This window comes from Choloepus didactylus, chromosome 6 (assembly GCF_015220235.1).
Source record: "Choloepus didactylus isolate mChoDid1 chromosome 6, mChoDid1.pri, whole genome shotgun sequence".
NCBI classification, from domain to species: Eukaryota; Metazoa; Chordata; class Mammalia; order Pilosa; family Megalonychidae; genus Choloepus; species Choloepus didactylus.
Window position 1 is genome coordinate 53,046,483 of NC_051312.1, and position 21,789 is coordinate 53,068,271.

Genomic DNA, 21,789 nt, shown 5'->3' on the forward strand with positions numbered 1-21,789 from the left:
AACATTCTTTCAGTTTACCAATTTATAGGTTACTTATGTGAATTGGTGCCCTCCTTCCTGCTTCATCTCCTTAATGTTCTCTGCTCAACTTTTCTTCTCATTTCTGTGTGCTCAGGAGAATGAAAGGAAAAGTGGGGCTCAGTATGAAATAATGACCCCGATGATTTGTATCCTTTTCTTACTCCCCTCCTGCTTCCAGTTAATCGCTAAAATTTCTTTAGGATGCATTTTTTTTTTAAAATATGCCTTTGTTTTGGAAAGTTATGTTTACAACAACTTTCATTTTTTATCTTTCATTTGCATGGAATATGCTAACCTTGGTTATGCAGAGATAACATGCTGATTTGCCTCCAGAAGGCATTCCTCCTATGACTGACTGGTTTACTCTGATATGTATAAACACTCTTGCCTGCTGACCAGTAGTCTGTGTCTGTATTTATGAGGCACTTGGAAACCACTGCAAGCTACAGAGAGTGACCATGAATAGCAAAAGTAATTTGGTTTAATGTGTTTTGGCTTGCTTGACCTCACCAGAATAAAAATGTGCCTGTTTAAATGATTGTATTGGGAGTTTAAAAAAAAAAAAAAAAAAAAGTCTATAGACATTTATCTCTTTGGAAGAATCCTGAGATCATTTAGCAAAGATTCAGATGATTAATGTCAGCTAGATTTCACAAATGTTTAACATAGAGCTTTAATCACAGATTAGGCTGTTGTGAGTTCTGAATTTTGAGAGTCTGAATTACTATTTTCCTCTTGCTACCTTTTTTTTCTAGACGATTGGCTGGCAACGACCTTTCCTTTATCCACCCAAAGGCCTTGTCTGGGTTGAAAGAACTCAAAGTTCTGTAAGTAATGCAATTTTAGAGTTTCGCAGCTGGCTGTGTATTTTCCTGCTGCATAGTCAACATGCTTGGAGCTAGTTAAGCACAATTTCTTTAGTTCAGGATTAAAAGATTTAAGGAGTGGCCAATGGATAGTGTGGGAGGCTAGAGGTTGATTTAGGCAACTTAGGTCTAGGTGACAAAAGTTAAAACTCTAAATAACAGGCATTCTGACCTTAATGCACTTCAGTTGAATGTTAGGCTTTTTGTTTGGCTAATGCATTGAATCAAAACCATATTTCAGCTTTACTGGTTGGGTTTTGTTTCTACTTATTATATAACCCTAAAAACTTTGAATTAGCTGACCCTTAAGGGAAAAAGGCTTACAAGAGCTCCAAATGTTAAAATTATTGTACAGCTAAAGGGAATAGAGGTGCCTGTGATTTATATAGCCTGTGAGAAATCAGGAAATAAATTCTTGGCAGTGGTCAAGAGCTTTGAGTGTGGCAGATTGGGATACAGATGAACTGGCCACTAGCACCACTTCTGTCATAATCTTGCTGGGTGACCCTGAGGAAGTCACTAAACTCCTGGTGTAATGGGCTAAGTGGGCCCTTTACCTCTTCCATTCTTCAGTTATGATTCATGTCAGGCAGTCATTTTATTAATGTGACCAGGAATGGCTTTAGGTAAAAATTAAAAGGACTTAATTTTCAGAACTCCATTCTTCAGACCCTAATTATTAGATTATTAAAGTTCTGTTTCTGCCCTATTCCCAGATCCCCTGAGAACACTGCTGCTTTTCTTCAGCGCTCAGGGTCTGCAGGCTTTCTGGAAGAATTGACTTTATGGCACATCCATATTTCTGGGCTCTTCAATCCAATTTGAAAAGATATTGGGGATTCCAATGGGATTGCTTGTTATACCTCCCAATTAATATTAACAAGCAGTAACTAGATGATGAATGTTAATTAGAATGTTTGAACTCCTGGAGTGAAACAACCACTGGAAATGTGGGTCACCCAGTGACTCTGTCATAGCTGATGGCTTGGGATAGCAGACTAGGTTTCATTTTTAGCTTTACAACAAATGCTTCTTTGCAATTGTCTTGTCTTGTGTACTTTCCACCAGCCCCCCTTTCCTTTTTCTGCCATTGGAAGTATTATTTTGGAAAGACATGCCTTTGAATTCATCTAAGAAAAGATGGTAACAATTGCTTGTTATTCACTAACTGAATATTTCCTTCTAGAACCCTCCAAAACAACCAATTGAAAACAGTACCCAGCGAAGCCATTCGAGGACTAAGTGCTTTGCAGTCTTTGTAAGTAACTTTTTGGTTTTCTGCATTCTTGAATCAATTAAAGGAGAACACTCTGGCTGCTAAACATGCGAAGAACTGGAATCCCAGGGAAAAGGAAATTTATCCTTTCATCTGGGGATAGCCAGCTCCTGTTATCTAAGTATCCTTTGGTGAGAGATAAGAAAGGCTCATTTTACCTCCCCTCTTGTTTCAGAGGCTGGGAGAGAGCTATGAAGTGCTCACCGCTGAGTACATAGCTTGTACATAGTTGGTGCCATCCTCTTTGGATGTGTGTACAGAAGCTCTAGTTTCTTGTGCCATGACTGTCAGGAAATTGCCACAAAGAGATCTCTGTTTCAGGTGGTAGTATAATCAGAACAAACCAAATATAATTCTTGATCTGCTGACATCAAACACACGTTGGGGGTAACGCAATTCCCTATGCTGCCTCCTTCCAATTTTTTACTTTCCAAGGAAAATTTGGTTTTATATGAAGTGTGTGAGGTTTAAACTTTTGGTTTTTATCATTTTGGGCTACTAATTTCAAGAGCTTTTCCAAATAGCACTTCACTTTGTTGTTTTTTCATTCTTTTCCCTGTGTGTGTGTGTGTATGTGTGTGCATGTGTGCATTTTATTCCCTTCTTCTTTTTGACCTGAAGAATGGGGATTATTGCTTCCAAGGCTGGGTTATGCCTATATTTCTGTGCCCCTGTAGTGGGTAGATCAGGTGAATAGTGGTATCACAGAGGCCATGCAAAGCCACAGAAAATTTTTGAGAAACAATCCTTTTTATATTAAATAAACAGGAATTTGTTAATAATCAGAATGCATGTGATGGACTAGTAACATTAGGGCTAAAACTCCAGAACTTGGATCTCCTAAAACTTCATGGTAGAAGGTCAAGTTCTACCTTTAAAGGAAAAGTTTGAGAAGCACTGAACCAAAGCATATGTTGTAATTTGACTTTTGCCAATATTTAAAAAAGGTTTTTTTGTATTTATCTCTCAAAATGTTGACATTGTTCTAAAAAAAATTGGATCAGTTCAGATTGACTGGAATTTTGAAACAAGACTGTCTGGTTTCATACCACCAGTCTGCCACCACTAGCTGTGTGATGTTGGGCAGCAAATTATGGTAACGTATCCATACTGTGGCTTGCTCATTACCTACCATGTGCTTTAATGCATGAAAAGCATTCAGAACAAGAACAGTATGTGGCTGTAATAAGTGCTCAATAAACGTTTACATAATCTATTAATAATAATAGTAATGATGATAGATTTTATCAGTTATTTCCCTTGATTACTAGTATGTTTAATGCCTAACTGATGGGAGCCTATTGAAAAAGTATTCTTCAAAACAAGGAACTTTTTTGTTAGGTTCTAGAAGACTGAATAAAAATTTGCATTGCTTCCTGCTTTATGTCTTGTCCTAAATACAATAGGACTAGGACACAGTTTCTCAAAGTGTGGCACTGTGACCCCTACAGTAGAATTGCTAGGTGAAGATTACTGAAATGCGGCTCCCTAGACCGTACCCTAGAAGTACTTGATATTTTCTCGTAAAAGTAGAGGGCAGGAAGTCATGTTTTTAAAATTCTCCTCCAGGTGTTTAAATCGCATGCACACTGAAGTTTTGAGAAACACCCTGAAAAACATTGCATTAGTTATAGTTATTGTAATGGATATTATACTTACGTGTTCTTGGTTATAAAATTACACTTTAACCATATCACATATTGTATACTAATCAGTTGCTTAGATTTTTTTTATTACCCTTTGAAATAACTAAATTTTTGTAGGAAATGTGTAGGAATGTGAATGTGAAATGTGTATGAGTTAAGACAAGTTAGGTGAAAATAATGGAGCTGTATTGAAAAAACCATTTTACCTGCACCACAAACACTGGAGATTGTAAATTATAGGTTATCTTTTGATTTTAGATTAGATATTCTAGTAGTTCATGGGAAGTGAATGTGAAAATAAAAATATGTGCTAATAAAGCGTATCATATGCTGTAAAAGTTACTTTAAAATGTATTTAATGTCATAAGGACTATCCAGGGTGTTGGCTATTTAATTTTTAGTTTAAACAGAAGTTTAATTTAAGGTAGAAATAGATTAAGTAGCTCATTTCTCCAAAATGCCAAGTTATAGAATACAAGAATTTATTAGCCACAGTTAATTGGGAGGGTTCTGAGTAGACTCTTAATGAATTGATTAAGACGAGTTCCTTTACAGAAAAGTGACTTTGTTGATGCTGTACCCTGTTCTACATTTGAGGGATGTACATAGCAGAAACTGTCTTACCTCCCATGGACCTGAATTCATTAGGCATTGTGAATACTTCTGGTTTCTTTTGCTTCTTCAGAATTCATTTTACTTTAAGACTTTACTAAAAAAAGAGAAGGCTACAATGTCATTTTTGAACTTCAGAGCAGAAAAATTGCCAAGAAAACATACACATTGTTTCATTCTAATTTGTGGTCAATAAATACATTAATGTGCACGTCATTTATTGATAATTTGGGTGATTTAAAATGACATTTTTCACAGAAATCATGGTTTCCCCCTTCTCCAAAATAATGTTTTTAAAAAGCATACTGCGCTCATCATTCATTGAATGAGTTATATAGTTTAAATTATCTCCAAAATTGGCGAGATGGGGGTAGGGAGTCAAAGCAAACATTTTTTTTAAAAGGCAATGGAATATTTTCATATATGTCCAGAACACAAGTGGGTATGTGCCACGTCTGTTTTATTTAAGAAGGAAATGTTCGTAGTTTTTGTTAGCATAGTGGGTGCAGTGGTCAAGTTAGATACAATTGAAATTCTTTCATGATGTAAAACAATCTTATCAGCACTTGAGTTAGTTTGAAAATCTGATCTTCAGACCTGAATTATAGGAAAGATTTCCTTATGGTTTTGAAGTAGTGCTTAAAAGGAGCAAAGTTCATTAGGGGTTGTAACTGACCAGAAGTGGGTTGAGGCAAGTATGTGCTTGATGATGACTACAAAGTATGAAAGTGAACTGTTGATATGAATAAAAAGGTAGCGTAACAGCATCCCCACAAAGCCATGAAAATGGCTAAACATTACTTTAGCAGGATATTAAAATGACATACCAGAATTAGCTTTCCTAGAATTTTTCTTTATATTATATTACATTTATATTGAATATTAAAGATCTCAAAGACTGACTGTCCTGGGTTTTCCACAATAATATAGTCTTAAATATTTTAAAGTATAAATTGGTACCATAACCTGATTATAATACTATAATAGTTACATTACTGGTAAGTTAGAAGTAGAGGAAAATTTGCACTTACACTGAGTTTAGTGTTTTACAGAGAAAATGTCTTCTTCATTTCTTTACTTTTTTTCCATTAAAATCCCCGAGGACTTCATCACAGTTTGGCTACAAAATACCTGTGCCCTTGTCTGCACCTCTAGGGTTGTAAAGGATCACCCCTTCAGAGGGATAAAGTACACCTAGTTGGCTTATTTAATCAGTGTGCGTTTTACTGTTAAAAGGTTAACAAAGTGTTAACTGAAAAGGGAGAGCCTTTGATTGCATAGAATGGGTATAAAACTTGTGTGATATCTGGTACTGTTTATCATCTAATAAAAGAGTCAATTATAGTATTTTCGTGCTCTATTAGGATGAATATTAATACTGTAGGTCATTGGTAGAAAGCCACAATTCTTGTCCCCAGTAATCCCTTCCTAACTTTGTCACTTTAGTGCTTTGTCACCAAGTCATTTTCTGTGTTGTCTCTTGCGTCTGGATTATAAGCATTAATTTGTATCTGCAGGAATGGAGATGATTGGACATTCCAGGCTCGCTCTCCAAATCCATTAACCACTGGGATGATTGATAACTCTGGACCTTGATGTCTCTCCTCAGGAACAAATTTCTGCCTTTCAAACCATCCTCTAATCCTCATCCCTACCCGCAAACACACACTGATTAAATAAGCCAACTAGGTGTACTTTATCCCTCTGAAGGGGTGATCCTTTACAACCCTAGAGGTGCAGACAAGGGCACAGGTATTTTCTAGCCAAACTGTGATGAAGCCCTCGGGGATTTTAACGGAAAAAAAGTAAAGAAATGAAGAAGATGTTTTCTCTGTAAAACACTGATCTCAGAGTAAGTGCAAATTCTTCACTCATACCCACAGGAGAATTGAGGTTTTAATTAATCATTTGAGTCACCACAAATCCTTTTTCTAAATGAAGTAAGTTATAAGATCCCATTTTCCCAAAGTTCTTCCTTTAAATCTCTATGTTTGACTTTAACATTTTAGGAATGTTTAAGTACAGAGAAAATTGTACACTTATTGTTACGTTATTGTTTTGCATAGGAGGTGGTTTCATAACTCTCTTAGCTCAAAACTCACGTGGTCACATACTATATAATTTAAGGCTAACCCTTTTCGTTGATGGCCTATTGCATAGAGTTCTGCAGGAACGTAAATGGTAAATATAGCACCAGATTTATGTTAAAAAGGTGCTGAGCTGATAACTTTCCTTATTACAGTGTTTTGCTACATTTTAGTGAATGCTTTTATAGGGAGATGAATTTCAATGTGGATATTGTTTGTGTATGTTGACGGGGTCACTGTTCATGATTTTGTTGAATATGGACATACATTATCATCACTGTGATAAAATAAGCAATTTAAACTTTTAAATTGCTGTAACACTGAGAAACCTGGGGAGGCCCTTCTGTTTATACTTATATTACCATCCAAATCGCTTACCTTGCCTGCTGCTGGGCTGCATCAGCTGGTGTCTGCTTGCATCTCCCTGGACACTGCCCTCCCCCTTCCTTCTGTGTTCTAATCACTCTCACCTTTTGGCAGTTACTGGATCATACCAAGCTCATTTCTGCCACTGGATCCCTGCTCTTGCTGTTTCCTTTGTCTAGAACACCCTTTGCCCAGCTCTCTCTGTGACTCGGTCTTGCTTATTCTTCAGGTCTCAGTTTAAATGTTACCTAGGGGAGATGATTTTCCTGGCCAATGTATTGGAGATACCCTCCCCATCAGCCTCCATTAATCATTATTTCAGTGCCCTGAGCACTCTGCAATCATTTTATTTGTTTATTACATTGGCTGTCACCCCCACCAGAATGTCAGTTTCATGAGGGCAGCCTCACATGTGTCTTGGCCACCATTTTATTTTTGGTGCCTAAGGAGACACTCAGTTAGAATGTGTTGAATGAAGAGCAGGTGTGGAAGTAAATGAAGAACACCCAAATGAGAACAGAGGCTTTTTGTTCACAGCTTGCTGTAGCAAGGGAGTCAGCCACCATCACTTGCCTTTGGAGTGTGAAAGCTTTGTAGTAAAAAAAAGGGAGGGCTTCAGGTATGCCCTGGTGGCCTGTGGCTGTCTGTGGGAGGCAGGAGGCAGGCTCGCTAGAAGCAGAACATCCTGTGTGATCGGTTAGAGGAACATATTTGGACTTTCTCCTGTTGCTCTTAAGTCAGAAACAGAGGCAAAAATTAGGAAAAGTGTCCATTATGGATCAAGTAATGACTGTTTTGGGTCAATGGCAGGGTTATGGTTTAGCTTCCTGGACCTGTTATGGAGCTAGTGGGTATCTGCCTGGACTGATTGCTGCAGGTAGTGGGTCAGCGTTTTCTGGTTGTCTGTTTGTATTTTCAGTCTCTCATGGGTGATTAAATTATCCAAGAGCATAATTTAATTACATTGTATTTTGTTATAATATATAGTTAATAGTTTAATTATTTGTTTAATGTCTCTCTCTCCAAAAGAATGGAAACTCCACAAGGTGGTGGATTGTATCTATGTGTGCATGTGTGTGTGCATGTGCTTGTGCAAGATTGAATGCATTCCCTATCTACTCATTGAAGACAATCTCTTAAACAGCTCTGTAGCCAATACTTTGCCAGCCTGTTATACAGAGGATTCTTATCTCTTCTCAGTGGTAGTATCTAGAAAGCCCGAGGAGTAAACAAATCTAAAAATCTTTGTTTCTATGTGGATTTGTAAGGCAACAGCTCAGTTTTCCTAAGCTTTCAGTTATTTTGACTACATCAGAAATAAAACTTCAGTCGTACACTCACAGGGATCAGAGGTCTTGAACCTCTGTTTAAAGGGAGAAGGGGAATGCATCTGGGGCTGGGGGGCAGTTAGTTGAGATCTGGGACCCAGTATTTGCCTGGAAGGGAAGGAGATGATTATGGCAGGAACTGAAATGGGAGCAGCACAAGGGACAGAAAGCAGTAAATATTTGAAATCACCAAAATCACTTAAAATTCACAATTTCCTGAACTTGAAAGCTTCCAAATTCTATTTCTTTAAAAATATGATATTTTTTACTTTCCACCAATTCTTTGAATTCCTAATTTTTACCAAGAGGTCCAAGCCTGTGAGGTGTGAATTTAAGTGCTAAAAATATATCAACAGGGAATTTGTGAGGAAAGTTGTGATTTGCCTGGAACCTACTGACCCCTATCATATTAATACCAGGTTGTCCCTGTGTTGAAAAGCTATTATTCAAACAATTATACCTGGTTGTGCCAACAATAACACTTAAATCTTAGTTTCCAGATTTTCAAATGGTGACTTAAGTTTTAAGTATGAGTAACCCTGTTACTAAGGTGTCCTTAATTCCAAATTTTTGGAAAAATAAAATAAACTTTACAGCCACAGTAACATTAATTGGAGTAGCTGTTTAATTTTTCCTATGAACAGTTTGACTGTTTTTTGATATTAGTTAATTTTGGCAAACTAATTTCTTTAAAATACTAAGTGCTACAAGAAGAGGAGAAAGATTGCTTTGCCAATACATGACATTTATATTTTTAACTTTCCTGATGGTAATAAGGATAGTTGATAATCGATGGAAATGATTTATTGCTTTAAAAATTTTTTTCTAATTATTTTTCTTACCCTTTATTACCAAGTCAGAGAAGCAATTAAATTTATTATCAAATATTAGTTAAAATATAAAATTGGGAGTAAAATAGTTCATTTGCTTAGTTTAGTTTGTTGTTGTTTTTCTGTATTTTTGACAAATATATTCTGAAAAATAAAGTTCAAGCTTGAGCTTTGTGAGGGTCCTTTCTTTCTTTCTTTCTTTCCTTTCTTTTTTCTTTCTTTTTCTTTCTCTTTCTCTTTCTCTCTCTTTCAATATATGCTAATGCTATAGACTCATGTCTTAACCAAAGATACTTGAAGGATTCAGATTTTGATAAATCCCTTTGTTATAAAGGAAAGAAAACTTCTGACTTTCAAATATTAGTTTTGAAAAAAATTATTAGATTTTATTAGATCTTCTGGTGGAATTATAGAAATAAGGGATGACATGGCCCTGATCATTTTTATAACTCCTTTTTATTATGAAAGCTCTGAGACTTGTGTGACTTGGATTGACTCATTCCACTAAGATTTGTTACTGAATGTGGTTGTTTCTCTTTCTGCATCAGGCGCTTAGATGCCAACCACATTACCTCAGTCCCTGAGGACAGTTTTGAGGGGCTTGTTCAGTTACGGCATCTGTGGCTGGATGACAATAACTTGGCCGAGGTGCCCGTCTATCCCCTCAGCAACCTTCCGACTCTGCAGGCGCTGACCTTGGCTCTCAACAAAATCTCGAGCATCCCTGACTTTGCATTTACCAACCTTTCAAGTCTGGTGGTTCTGTAAGTACCCACCCCTTTTAATCACGTGTATTATTGCCACCAACAATTAAGAAAATGCCTCAGATCAATCTTCTGAAATAGCGTTTAGTGGAGTTGCCATTTTACAAGGGTAAATACGATGACTTTTTAAAATACAAAATGGGACAATTTTTAAAAAATTAACGTCTGATTAGAACTTTTGACTCTCCCTGAAATAAGTGGTTATTTGAAGCCATGAGAAGAATGGAAGAAATTGGGTCATTCGGGAAATACTTGCCCAGCTTTCGCAGTGTGCCAGCAATGTATTCGGTGTTAAAAGACATAAAATCATTCGGAGATGCTTACAGAAAATAAGTTCCAGGGATATTTCATGCATTTGCTGGTTTTTCTATTCAAAAAGTACGTGATTCTCTGTGTTTTTAATCTGTCGAAAGCTGGACATAATAGAATGGCTTTTCTTTTAAAATCTGTAACTGATTTCTGCTGATGTAAACTGGAACGTGTCCTCCATACCATTTTCCCTATTACCTATAGGAGAGCTCATCACAGATTTACTTCATATAACAGATAATCATAACTTTTATTTTGATGTGCATATATAAAAATGATCTTCAATGTGTCTACCATTTTTCTGCTGGAGAGATTTCCTTTTTCCATTAGTGTTTCATGTTCAGTGAATTTGAGTCTGCAGTGTATATCAAGAGATGACTAACCAGTGCTAATTGTTTTCAACATTTAAGTGTTGAAATGTTTCGCTACACCATTCCTTTAAGCCATATGGACCTAGACATGTAAAACAGTTGCTGTTGGGAAATGTAAAAGTCATTTTCATGCTTTTTTCCATAGGCATCTGCATAACAATAAAATTAAAAGTCTGGGTCAACACTGTTTTGATGGACTAGATAACCTGGAGACTTTGTAAGTTTATTCATTTTTTGGGTAATCATGTGGTTTTACAGTGAATTTGGTATTTCATTGCTAAAAAATGGAAAAAAAATGTTGATTTTTTGAGTTCAGCTGGTCATTAAATTGTTTTAATACATGACTGAATTCTTACAATTAACTAACCCAGTTATAAATAGTAATCTAAGTTTATTATTGGTTAAAAATGGCACACAAGTTTAAACTTCATGTTTCAAAAATGTACACTATAAGTAGCTCAGTCTGTGAAGAAATGTATCTTTTCAAAAATTTTGGTTTTCTTAAAATGTATGACAGTTTGGGAACTCTGAAGCTTATAAACTGAATTTTGGATGAAATTTCACATTGATCTCAGAGAAATCAGTGTTTCGTTTATTTTTTTTAATCATCTCTATTGTCTTGCTATTTACTAACGGGTTTGAAAAAGATACCTGTTTTCATATGCTAAAATGCAGCAAATTGAGTTTTTCTATTTTTTGTTTATGATACTTTTATTGTTTCCATTAGTTGAAATGTTTGGGGCTTCTGGCTGTTTCAGCTATACATTGCATTACTTTATGAGTAACAGTGTACAGCTGTGTGTAATCAAGAGTAGGCACTTTATCTTTGCCGTATTAGTTTACATTGGTTGCCTTTATTCAAAGAAGAATAATATTTGCTATTGTCTTGTAGTAAATGATTCATGAAATGATTCAGTTAGATGGGTATTTATACTTTCCTAGATGGTGAGGATATACCAGTGTAACAGAAGAATGAATAGGTCGCCTGATCCTAGGCCATGTATTCTGTTCCAATTATATTAAAATTAAACCTCTTCTTTCCAGTTAAACTTCTATTTGCCATTTTTTTTTTTCTATGTTGGAAAGGAAAACCAAATATGTGTTCAAGGAGCTGGGCTTTTAAATTTTAAATTTTACTCTCATTCTAAAATCAACTATTCAAATCATCGCATGGCTGAATGCTTTTTAGATTAAAAGAAATTGAAATTTAAATGTTCTTGGTATTAAGAGTGGTGGTTGTATGAGTCTTCCCTAGTTCTGCTTGTTCATGCTTATCACAGGTAATCGTTCAGATAGTCAGATCAGCTGTCTGCATGCCAGAATTTTAGGAAGCCTTTCTAAACACTAATCGAAGCCTCAGTTTCATGGTATTATCACTTATATACGGATAGTCAACAAATTATGTATTATGGTGAATTTCCTGAGAAATGCCATTCAGAGGATATCTCTGTCTAATGCATCAGTAATATGTGATAGTGAGAGTTCTTTGAACTTGTAAAATTGTTGATCAAAAAATATTTTCTGATTCTTTTTTTCTATTCAGTATTCTAAGGAAAGGTATAATTTAATAAAACTCCTACAGGATTTTGATGATACTATAGTTGGTAAAGAAAGATAACCAATGGGTGATGTGATTTTTAAAAATGCATTTGTACCAAAATACCTCATAAATTGTTATCACTTTTCAATATTCTTGGATATTTCCCCCATTTTTTTTTCTCTAGAGACTTGAATTATAATAACTTAGGGGAATTTCCTCAGGCTATTAAAGCCCTTCCTAGCCTAAAAGAACTGTGAGTATTGCTTTATTCTCTTTATGCCTTAATATCCCTATAACCCACCATTCAATGTTTGAACAATGATATTTTAGAACATTTATGGATATATAATAAATATATCCATACTATACCCACATTAGCATAACATAATTGTATAAATTGGATTGTGTTTGCTGGCATGGACAGCTTTGAGCATAGAATACTATATAGGGCAAGATACTGGTGACACAAGAAGGTGTAATGTACTGTTTCTACCTTTAAGGAATCTGTATTCCTAGTCTTACTGGGGAGGCAGACCATATAAGACAGACAGATAGCAGTTTCTTGATTGAAATAAGTGCTGAATAGGATAAATAAATCATTCCTGAATGTTGAACACTGATGCATGGGGTCATTGGAAGACACCGAAAAGGAGGAATTTGAACTTTAGAGAATAGAAATATTCAAGTAAATGAAAAGAATGAAGGAGCGTTTTAAATGTGTTTGTCATGAGCAGAGATAGTAATATATAGAGAGATAACTGGGATTATATGTAGTGAATTGGCAGCTAATATTCTAAGACATATTGCTTAAAGACTAAATGCAGAGTGTTTTAAAAAAAGAAGACTAAATGCAGGCAACAGTGAGAGAGATTTTGGGGAAGAATGCTTCATGAATCTCCAGGGTCTAAAGTTCTTTGATGATGAAGTAACATGTATATGGGACCCCCTGCTAGGTGCTAGGCTAAGCAGTGGGTTTAAAAAGGATTAGGTATGGTCCTGAAAAGGATAAGATGGGAATTAAAAATTCATTTTCCCCACATTTGTGAGAGTTTTCATGTAGTCGTTATCAGTTGTATTTTACATAATGATGAACAGCAGTAGAATCTCGGGTTTTAAATTATTTAACAAGGAGATATGTATTTCAAAATATTTTTCTCCTATCTTTGTAGGGGATTTCATAGTAATTCTATTTCTGTTATCCCTGATGGTGCATTTGGTGGTAATCCACTCTTAAGAACTATGTAAGTATTTTCAAAGGTTTCTTTCAATATATAATCATGTAAAACTATGTCTGTACAATGCCAAACATATGGCTGAAGAGTGAAATTCAGACTTTAGATATATGGCCTTCGTGAAGGATTTAATATTGGATTGCTTGTGAATTTACGAAAAAAATTTTTTTTTTTTTTTTTTTTTAATTTTTACAGACATTTGTATGATAATCCTCTCTCTTTTGTGGGGAACTCGGCATTTCACAATTTGTCCGATCTGCATTCCTTGTAAGTATCTGCAAATTTTTAAACAAACCTGAATATTTACACAATTGGTTTAATGGAAATCAACGGTTTATTTTTGCAGCTCTGGAAAATAAGATCTTAGGTTGGGGGAGGGGTGTGTGTGTGGAGGGGGGTGCAGTTCCAAAGACCAGCTCTGAAAATTTATAACGATTCTTTTTGATGTGAAAACTTGGCCAAGTTATCGAACTTTTAAGCACATTCAAGAGATGAAACTAATTTTGTCTTTAGTTATATTAGTATTCTAATTTTAATGTACATAAGAGAGAAAAATGAAAATGCTATCCTCTATGAAAATTTTATTTTAAATTAATGTTTTCCAATTTCTTAAAGAGTCATTCGGGGTGCAAGCATGGTGCAGTGGTTCCCCAATCTGACCAGAACTGTCCATCTGGAGAGTCTGTAAGTGTGGCCCTTTGAAGAGGGGCCATGGAATATTACACTGCTGGCCTGCAGGGTGCCAGTGGTGACAGTGGGTTTATGTGGAGTCCTCCAATCTCTCCTACATGATGTCATGTCATAGATGGAGGTGGAGATAAAGGGTTTGGGTCAGTTAGCACATGTAGAGGGTCGAACTAGTATGTGGGGATGACATCTGAAAAGATCCCTGAAAATAGAAGGCAGTAACTAGGTGTCAAATGAGAGGCAGTGTTTTAGGAATTCAGAAGTGGTAGTGATTGCTATAGGCTATCAGAGTAAGCTTCATGGAAGAGGTGGAATGTTTCAAAATTGAACATTGTCAGATTTCCCAGAATTGGACTTTTATTGAGAAGGCAAGATTAAGTTTTAAAAAAAAAAAAGTACTCTGAATGTATACCCAGGAATGGCATACAGATGATCAAATATAGCCAGAATGCTTGTTCATAGTGGGATAGAAGGTGACATGGAGAAATTTGGAAAACTGTTTGGGACAGATTTTTTTTTACCATTTTTTTATTGAAATATATTCATGTACCATACAATCATCCAAAGTGTAAAACAGTTATTCACAGTATCAGCATATAGTTGTGCATTCTTATCACCACAATCAATATTTGAACATTTTCATTACTCCAAAAAATAAAAATAAGAATAAAAATAAAAGTAGAAAGAACACTCAAAACATCCCATACCCCTCCTCCCCCATATTAGTCATTTACTTTTTGTCCCCATTTTTCTACTCATTTGTGCATACACTGGGTAAAGGGACTGTGAGCCATAGAGTTTCACAATCACGAGGTCACACCATATAAGCCATCAAGAATCAAGGATACTGGATTGCAGTTCAACAGTTCTAGATATTTCCTTCTAACTATTCTGATAAACTAAAAACTAAAGAGGGATATCTATATAACGCGTAAGAGTTACCTCCAGGATGACCTCTTGACTCCGTTTGAAATCTCTCAGCCACTGAAACTTTATTTTGTTTCATCTCTCTTCCCCGTTTTGGTCCAGAAGGCTTTCTCAATCACACGATGCAGGGTTCAGGCTCATCCCTGGGAGTCACAACCGACATTGCCAGGGAGATTTTGGGACAGATTTTAAAATGGCAAACCTTGAACATCTGGTTATGACAAAGCTTCCCAGTGGGTTGTATGTGAATGGTGACAGGGGCATCCAATATGGTGATTAAATCAACCAAATAGACAGCAAGGTGGTGCCTGAGATGGCTAGGGTCCCCAGTCACAGAGTCTTACCACAGTGTGCCAAATATATATTATAATTTTCATGTGGGCCAAGAAGTAAGAAAGAGAGATGGAAAATACTGAACTGAAGAGTTTAAGGTTGACTCTTAAGACACTTTGGAGGTATGTGAATGTTTGAGTATGTGTTATGAGAAGGCAAAGGAGAAGAAAGACTAGAGATTGCGGGAATGTGAGGAGGCCGGAGACTAGTCCCCCTGGCCAAATGAACACATCTTACCGTGACAGTTCCACGTCTTCCATCCATCACTGGAGTTGGCTGTGCATCCTTTTGTTATTGATTTGCATATTAGCAGTAAAAATGGAGAGAAAGGGTCAGATGCTACTGATATTGCAGAGGGAGCAAAAACAGGAGTTGGTGATTGTTACAGATGGGAGCATAGGAAGGGGAGGAGAAGAGAAAATGTGAAAATTTTGAGCCAGGTTGACTGAAAGAAAAGAGCTTGGAGGCAGGATGCTAAGTTGGTTTCAAATGTTTTGAGTGTGAGAGGATGACGGAATTTGCAGGTGATTGTGGTGCAGGCTGTGACTGTCGATTAGTGTTCTTTTCTGTTGGTCCGTGTGGGAAATCAAGTCTATTGTCTGAAGGTTATTGATACCTCATTTCATTTGCTTTTCTGCGTTACTGGGAAGATGATATTGGGATCCAGGTTTAATTCACCTTCCCACGTGCCTAACTTTTGGGAGTAATTAGGCAGTGGCATGCATAATCTCTAGTTCATATGCAAGTACGTGAGCATCTGTTTTTTCAATATCAGAACAGTATTTTGTTTACTGTCTTGCCTTGAATCATTTCTCAAATGAAACAATGTTTTTCCACAGGACCTTGACAGGTACTAAGATAAGGAGTATACCCAATAATTTGTGCCAAGAACAAAAGATGCTTAGGACTCTGTAAGTTGAATTTGTCTTCCCTTCTCCTCATGCCTTTCTTTTATGTGCTTCACCCGTGTTGAGTTTTATTTTTACTGAACCATTTTCATAGCATGGTTTTAAAGTACACTTGGTTCTTATTTGTTCCCTTCATGGAAATGAGCCGGAGTTTCAGTAGTCCCAAGCGTAGGTAATGTGCATTTGAATTTGCTTTTAGAGTTGTGTGTGTGTGTGTCTGGACACATATATTTATATCACATATCTTGTGACTTTACTTTGAAAAAGGAAAACCAAGCTAAGTTCTTCCTTGATTTCTTTCGTATCCTGACTCCTTGTTCATATTCTAGTACCGAGGGCTTTTGCTCCGCATATTCTGCTCTCTTTCATTAAAACCTATGCAGAGCACAAATCTTTCTTGGATTAGGAACCAACCAAGCATGTAGTTTTCCAAAAACCTTAAGCTGACTTAGAAATTAAAAGTAAACAGAGGTTGTAAAAATGTCACAAAAACAAACAATTAATTAACTAAGTTGTTAATAAGTTTCAGTGGAAGAAGATGGGAACAAATAAATGATTGATTGATTAGGCAAGTAATTAAGCTCTCAAACTTGAACATGATGCTCACATCTGAGAAAAACTGCAGTGGGGTTAGCTGAGAGTTAACTAGTTCCAATATTTGATTTAATATAAATTTTTTTTTTTTAAATGTGAGTATGCATACCATGCCTTGTATAGATTTTTAACTAATGGACAACATAGGAATTACTTGTGGCATGATCAGTGTTTTAAAAATAAGAATTAAAAAAAAACCCACCATTAACTCACCATTTCAACATGATTTTATATATTATACTTTTATATGTTTAATTTTATGTATTTGCTACATATTTTAATATACATTTTTAATATTTTTATATTGTCCACACTCAGCATCATGTACTTGAATTTTATAAATGATAAGAGTGTTATATCATTGAGGTGCTCCAGAAGCTTACAGGTCTTAGAAAAAAACATAGTTGCTTTTCTTGTTCAGCCATATCCCTTTATTGCAGATCTTAGTACTGCTTTATTTGCTTCTGAGTACAGCTCTTTTAGTATAATGTTTTGATAACAAAATTAATTTGTTAATTTCCCATTGTTTTAAGGGACTTATCTTACAACAATATAAAAGACCTTCCAAGTTTTAATGGTTGCCATGCTCTGGAAGAAATGTAAGTTAATCTTTGACTTACTCTTTTTGCTATTGTGTATCGTTAGTTCATTGAACATTCCATTTTTAAATACATGGTTTTAATATTAAGAAATCAGAAATTCATAGAATCCTGTGTTTCCATGAGTAAAATCTCAAATTGAACCAGATGTATTCATGCAGTGAGCATTTATGAGGCATCTATATGCCAGGCATCCTATACAGCAAATGCTGTGGGGGGACGGGAGAGGAGGATGGGGTATATAGATTTTTGTTGAGGGAAACCACACATGGATACTGGTATACATGTGTGATGTGTGTACCTCTGTCAGACTGCTCTGATAGAAGTTGGTGGAGAGGCATTAATTCTCCCACTGTTGCTTCCCTTCTTGCTCTAACTGTCTTCCTATGTTGGCTGTCTTGGTCACAGTGTCTTGGATTCTTTCTCACTCTGTCATCTTCTCTCTCATTCCTGAGGTCAGTTGATTAGGAATTTAGATGGTGTACCAGTTATCTCTCCCAGCATAATTTGGGATGGGCTACCATTTAGCCTAATCTTTTCACTTTTATATAAGAAAACTTTGGTTCTCTTTACTTTCAACAAGAGCAACTAGTGTTAATATGAATAGCTATTGAAACTTAGAAAAAATTTAACTAGAAATGTTATCTTTTAAAATAGAACATTATTTCTTTTCCCTTTTTTCTTTCATTCTTTTTTTTCTTTTGTTAGTTCTTTGCAGCGTAATCAGATCCATCAAATAAAGGAAGGTACTTTTCAAGACCTGATTTCCCTAAGGATTCTGTAAGTTTATCTATGATTATTAAAGACAAAATTTTTGTCATGCTGTAAATTAATAGCACACCGTCTTGGTTCCTATAGTAGCAAATTTACCTAAAGATACTTAAAAATAATGATTTATTTTACATACGTATTTTTGTGAAAACTTTATCACAATGTGCTTTATAATTTAGTTTTGGTATTTTTTTTAAACCTTTGTTAATTGATGATATTGTACATCAGTGAGTAAAAAGTGTAATGTGTATACCCTGAGAGATACAGCCTATTTAATTCAAGTTATAATAGTGAGGTTTGCCAAACCATTAGGACAGGGGATGGCAAACTATAGCCTGTGGGCCAAATCCAGCCTGCCACCTGTTTTTGTAAATTAAAGTTTTATTGGAACACAGCCATGCCCTTTTGTTTAAGTGATGTCCGAGGCTCCTTTTGCCTTAACTCTAAGGCAGAGCTGAGTAGCTGCAGCAGAAACCATACGATCCACAAAACCAAAAATATTTACTGTCTGGTTTCTATCAAAACAACTAATATGACATATATAGCCAATATGCAGCAGAAAGCAGACATTTTAAAAATTACTTATATTTGAGTACATATTTGTACCAGACACTCTGTTAAGCACTTGGGAATATAGAGATGATTCAGACAAACTTCATTGCTGCCTTCATAGACCATTAGTGCAGAAAACACAGATATACTAAATTAGTGAACATTTTTTTAATGTAGGAAAAAAATGGAAAAATTGACAGTGAAGTGAAATTACATATATTGAATCCTGTTTTCCAGTAATCCCCATTAAGAAGTAAAACATTCTTCTACTAGAGAATATCTTCTTGATAGTTGGGTTTGCAGGATCTTTCCTTGTTTCCGACAGGCTTCTGGTGGGGCCCTACCAGTAGTGGGGAAGGATCTGGTTCCCAGCTGCCATCATTTCTAGAGCCCTGGTTATCAACAACAATGAAGAGCTGGCCTTTTCAAGATTGGGAACCAAGATTGTCGAGTTTTCCTATAATCCAGGAGATTTGTCATGGAATAAATTTATCCAATCTTTAAATTTTCATTAAGGCCTAGTTTAAGTGTGGTTGGAGATTATTTTTCTGGTTTATTAATTCTGTAATATCAGAATTCCTCAGGGTATGTTTCTGAATATAGAGTGTGGCTCTGCTAGTGATATGATTTTTTTTTTTTCCTGCTTAGGAAAAGAATGATATCTGAAGCCCTTCTCCAGTGCTTTTGTTTGCATATTGATTGTTTGTCTTCTCTCAGGGCCTTATCACTAACCTTTGAGAAGGCAAATAATGTGAAACCTATTTTTATTTTCAGCTTTATCATGAGCTGAGCTTTTCCTCACCTAGTTGTAGTACCAAAGGTTATATCATATCATTTATATTTTTGAACTAGTACCAGAATGATAAGGTAGAGAAAATTAACAGCTGTCTTGAAACAGATGCCAGCTAGAGTTAAACTGCTACATTGAACACATCTTAAGAAAGAGATTGTTGTGAAGGATGTATTCAACGTCAACCTGAAAATGTTGTACAAGACTGAAGATCTTTGTTATCTTTTCAGGGATATTGTGTGATTACCTCAGATTCTAAGGCTTAATGGAAGTAACTAACTGGCATTTTAGGTGTTTGTTTGAAAAGATTAACCTGATATTCTAATTGCAGAGATCTGAGTAGAAACCTGATCCATGAAATTGATGACGGAGCTTTTGCCAAACTTGGATCAATAACTAACTTGTAAGTAGATGATTTTAGTCAGTTATAACATGAAAGTAGTGAATAGCACTACAGAAGCTTGTGTTTTGAAATTGGCCTATCAAAATATTTTTCTTAGCTGTTGTTCTCTTGTGTAAATGCTACACTGCAATGCTGTAGTAAAAGCTTCTAAGATGGCAAAATGAATGCTCAACCTATCATTTTAGCACACTTAAACTTCACTTTAGAGCTCTAATATTCCAGACGTTAATACATCTGCAGAAGTTTTTATGTGTCTTGTATCTTACAAGTTAACTTGAAGTCTCATTCCCATTTTAGAGATGTAAGTTTTAATGAATTGACTTCATTTCCTACGCAAGGCCTGAATGGGCTAAATCAACTGAAGCTTGTAGGTAACTTCAAGCTTAAAGAAGCCTTGGCAGCAAAAGACTTTGTGAATCTCAGGTTTGTTTTTGTTTCTTTTTTATTGAAGTTAAAGTAGGCTCCAAAATTATGGTATGTCCTGGATTATTGCCATAGTCCCCAGATTTTCTGGAAGGCTATAATTTAAGAGTATTTTCTATTTCAGTCCTAACAAATTTGGCCAAAAATAGAACATTTTCTGTCACATTTGAGAACATGAACTGGAGTGGTTGATAATCTCAAAGGGATGATATAGCTATTCATTAGAATGTTTTTTACATAGGGAACTGGTCATTAACAGCATGATGGCTGAAACTCCGTAAGTGTGAACCTACAGAAAGTTGATACAATGCTATAATACTTAGTGGAGAAATTAGAGTTATAGAAAGACCTCATTAAATACAGTAGATAGAGGGCTTGGGACTATTACTGTGGGAGAAGAGAATAAATATTTTCACTACATTGAAATGAACAAAGTAAATTCATTTTATGGTATAATGTCACAAATGACCTGTATTAATTTTAAGTAAAACTGCCAGTTTCATATGATAAATTGGGAGTGACTAATTCATTTATAAAAGGAGACTGATACAGTTTTACTTTAAATTGCAGTTTTGCTATTAAATTTTAAATGTAGTTTGAGATATATATTTAACTTTTTATGATATATGTTACATAATGGGAGAAACTCGTGGTGTATCTGATACCAAAGCACTCTTTACACATGAAGAAACTGAGGCCCAGAGAGGATGAATGACCAGCCTAAAGCATTTGTCTGTCAGGTCTGTCTGACTCCTAGGCTGGGGCTTTCAAGATAAAAAGTATTTAAAAAACAAAACAAGACAAAAGCATGCCTTTGAAGTTGCTATTGAATGTAGAGTCTCCTATTTTTTCCAGGTCTTTATCTGTACCATATGCTTATCAGTGCTGTGCATTTTGGGGTTGTGACTCTTATGCAAATTCAAACACAGAAGATAACAGCCTCCAGGACCACAGTGTGGCAAAGGATAAAGGCAAGTGCATGGACTTTTTAAAGTAGAACACTGTTAAAGGCATCCATCAAATTGCTATTGTAATCCATTTGTGAAGAATCAATATGAAATCTCTGAGAAAAATGGCATTTACTGTGTTAATGGCATCTTTAATATGTTATCAAGCCTTGTACAAACTTACGTCATATCCACAAAAGAAAATTGTGGGAAAACGTGGTTCTTTTGAATTGCATAAAAGTTTAAATTAAACATGCTTCGTGTTATCTATTCAGGGACCGCTGAGGCAGCAGGTGTCACAAGCAGTGCTGAAAATGAAGAACATAGTCAAATAATTATCCACTGTACACCCTCAACAGGTACGTTCACACATTTGGTTGCAGTTTCTACTTTTAAACAAATATTAGGCAAATATATCCAAAACATTGGAGAATAGATGTGCGTTATTTAATAGGGATGGAGCTAGCTGATCTCTTAAGGCCTCTGACACAAAACATGGTCTGTGGCAAGCAGCTTAGGCAGCTCTTGCAGAATCTCAGACCCAGACCCAGTGAATCAGAATCTGCAAGTTAGCGAGCTCCCCAGGTGAGGGTTATGCACATTAAAG

At 35.7% G+C, this 21,789-nt stretch overlaps 1 protein-coding gene across 2 annotated transcripts in view; it reads left to right on the forward strand.

Moving 5' to 3' along the window:
• The window catches only part of LGR4 (leucine rich repeat containing G protein-coupled receptor 4), a 107,853-nt gene that overhangs the window by 79,379 nt on the left and 6,685 nt on the right, over nt 1-21,789 (forward strand). For both annotated transcript variants that reach the window (XM_037839138.1, XM_037839139.1), the window contains 15 exons: nt 777-848; nt 2,074-2,145; nt 9,581-9,796; nt 10,622-10,693; nt 12,201-12,269; nt 13,186-13,257; nt 13,444-13,515; nt 13,864-13,932; nt 16,035-16,106; nt 17,231-17,296; nt 18,005-18,076; nt 19,741-19,812; nt 20,110-20,235; nt 21,091-21,206; nt 21,458-21,541. In XM_037839138.1, coding sequence (XP_037695066.1) covers nt 777-848; nt 2,074-2,145; nt 9,581-9,796; nt 10,622-10,693; nt 12,201-12,269; nt 13,186-13,257; nt 13,444-13,515; nt 13,864-13,932; nt 16,035-16,106; nt 17,231-17,296; nt 18,005-18,076; nt 19,741-19,812; nt 20,110-20,235; nt 21,091-21,206; nt 21,458-21,541 — 1,322 coding nt within the window. The remainder of the gene's footprint in view (nt 1-776; nt 849-2,073; nt 2,146-9,580; nt 9,797-10,621; nt 10,694-12,200; nt 12,270-13,185; nt 13,258-13,443; nt 13,516-13,863; nt 13,933-16,034; nt 16,107-17,230; nt 17,297-18,004; nt 18,077-19,740; nt 19,813-20,109; nt 20,236-21,090; nt 21,207-21,457; nt 21,542-21,789) is intronic.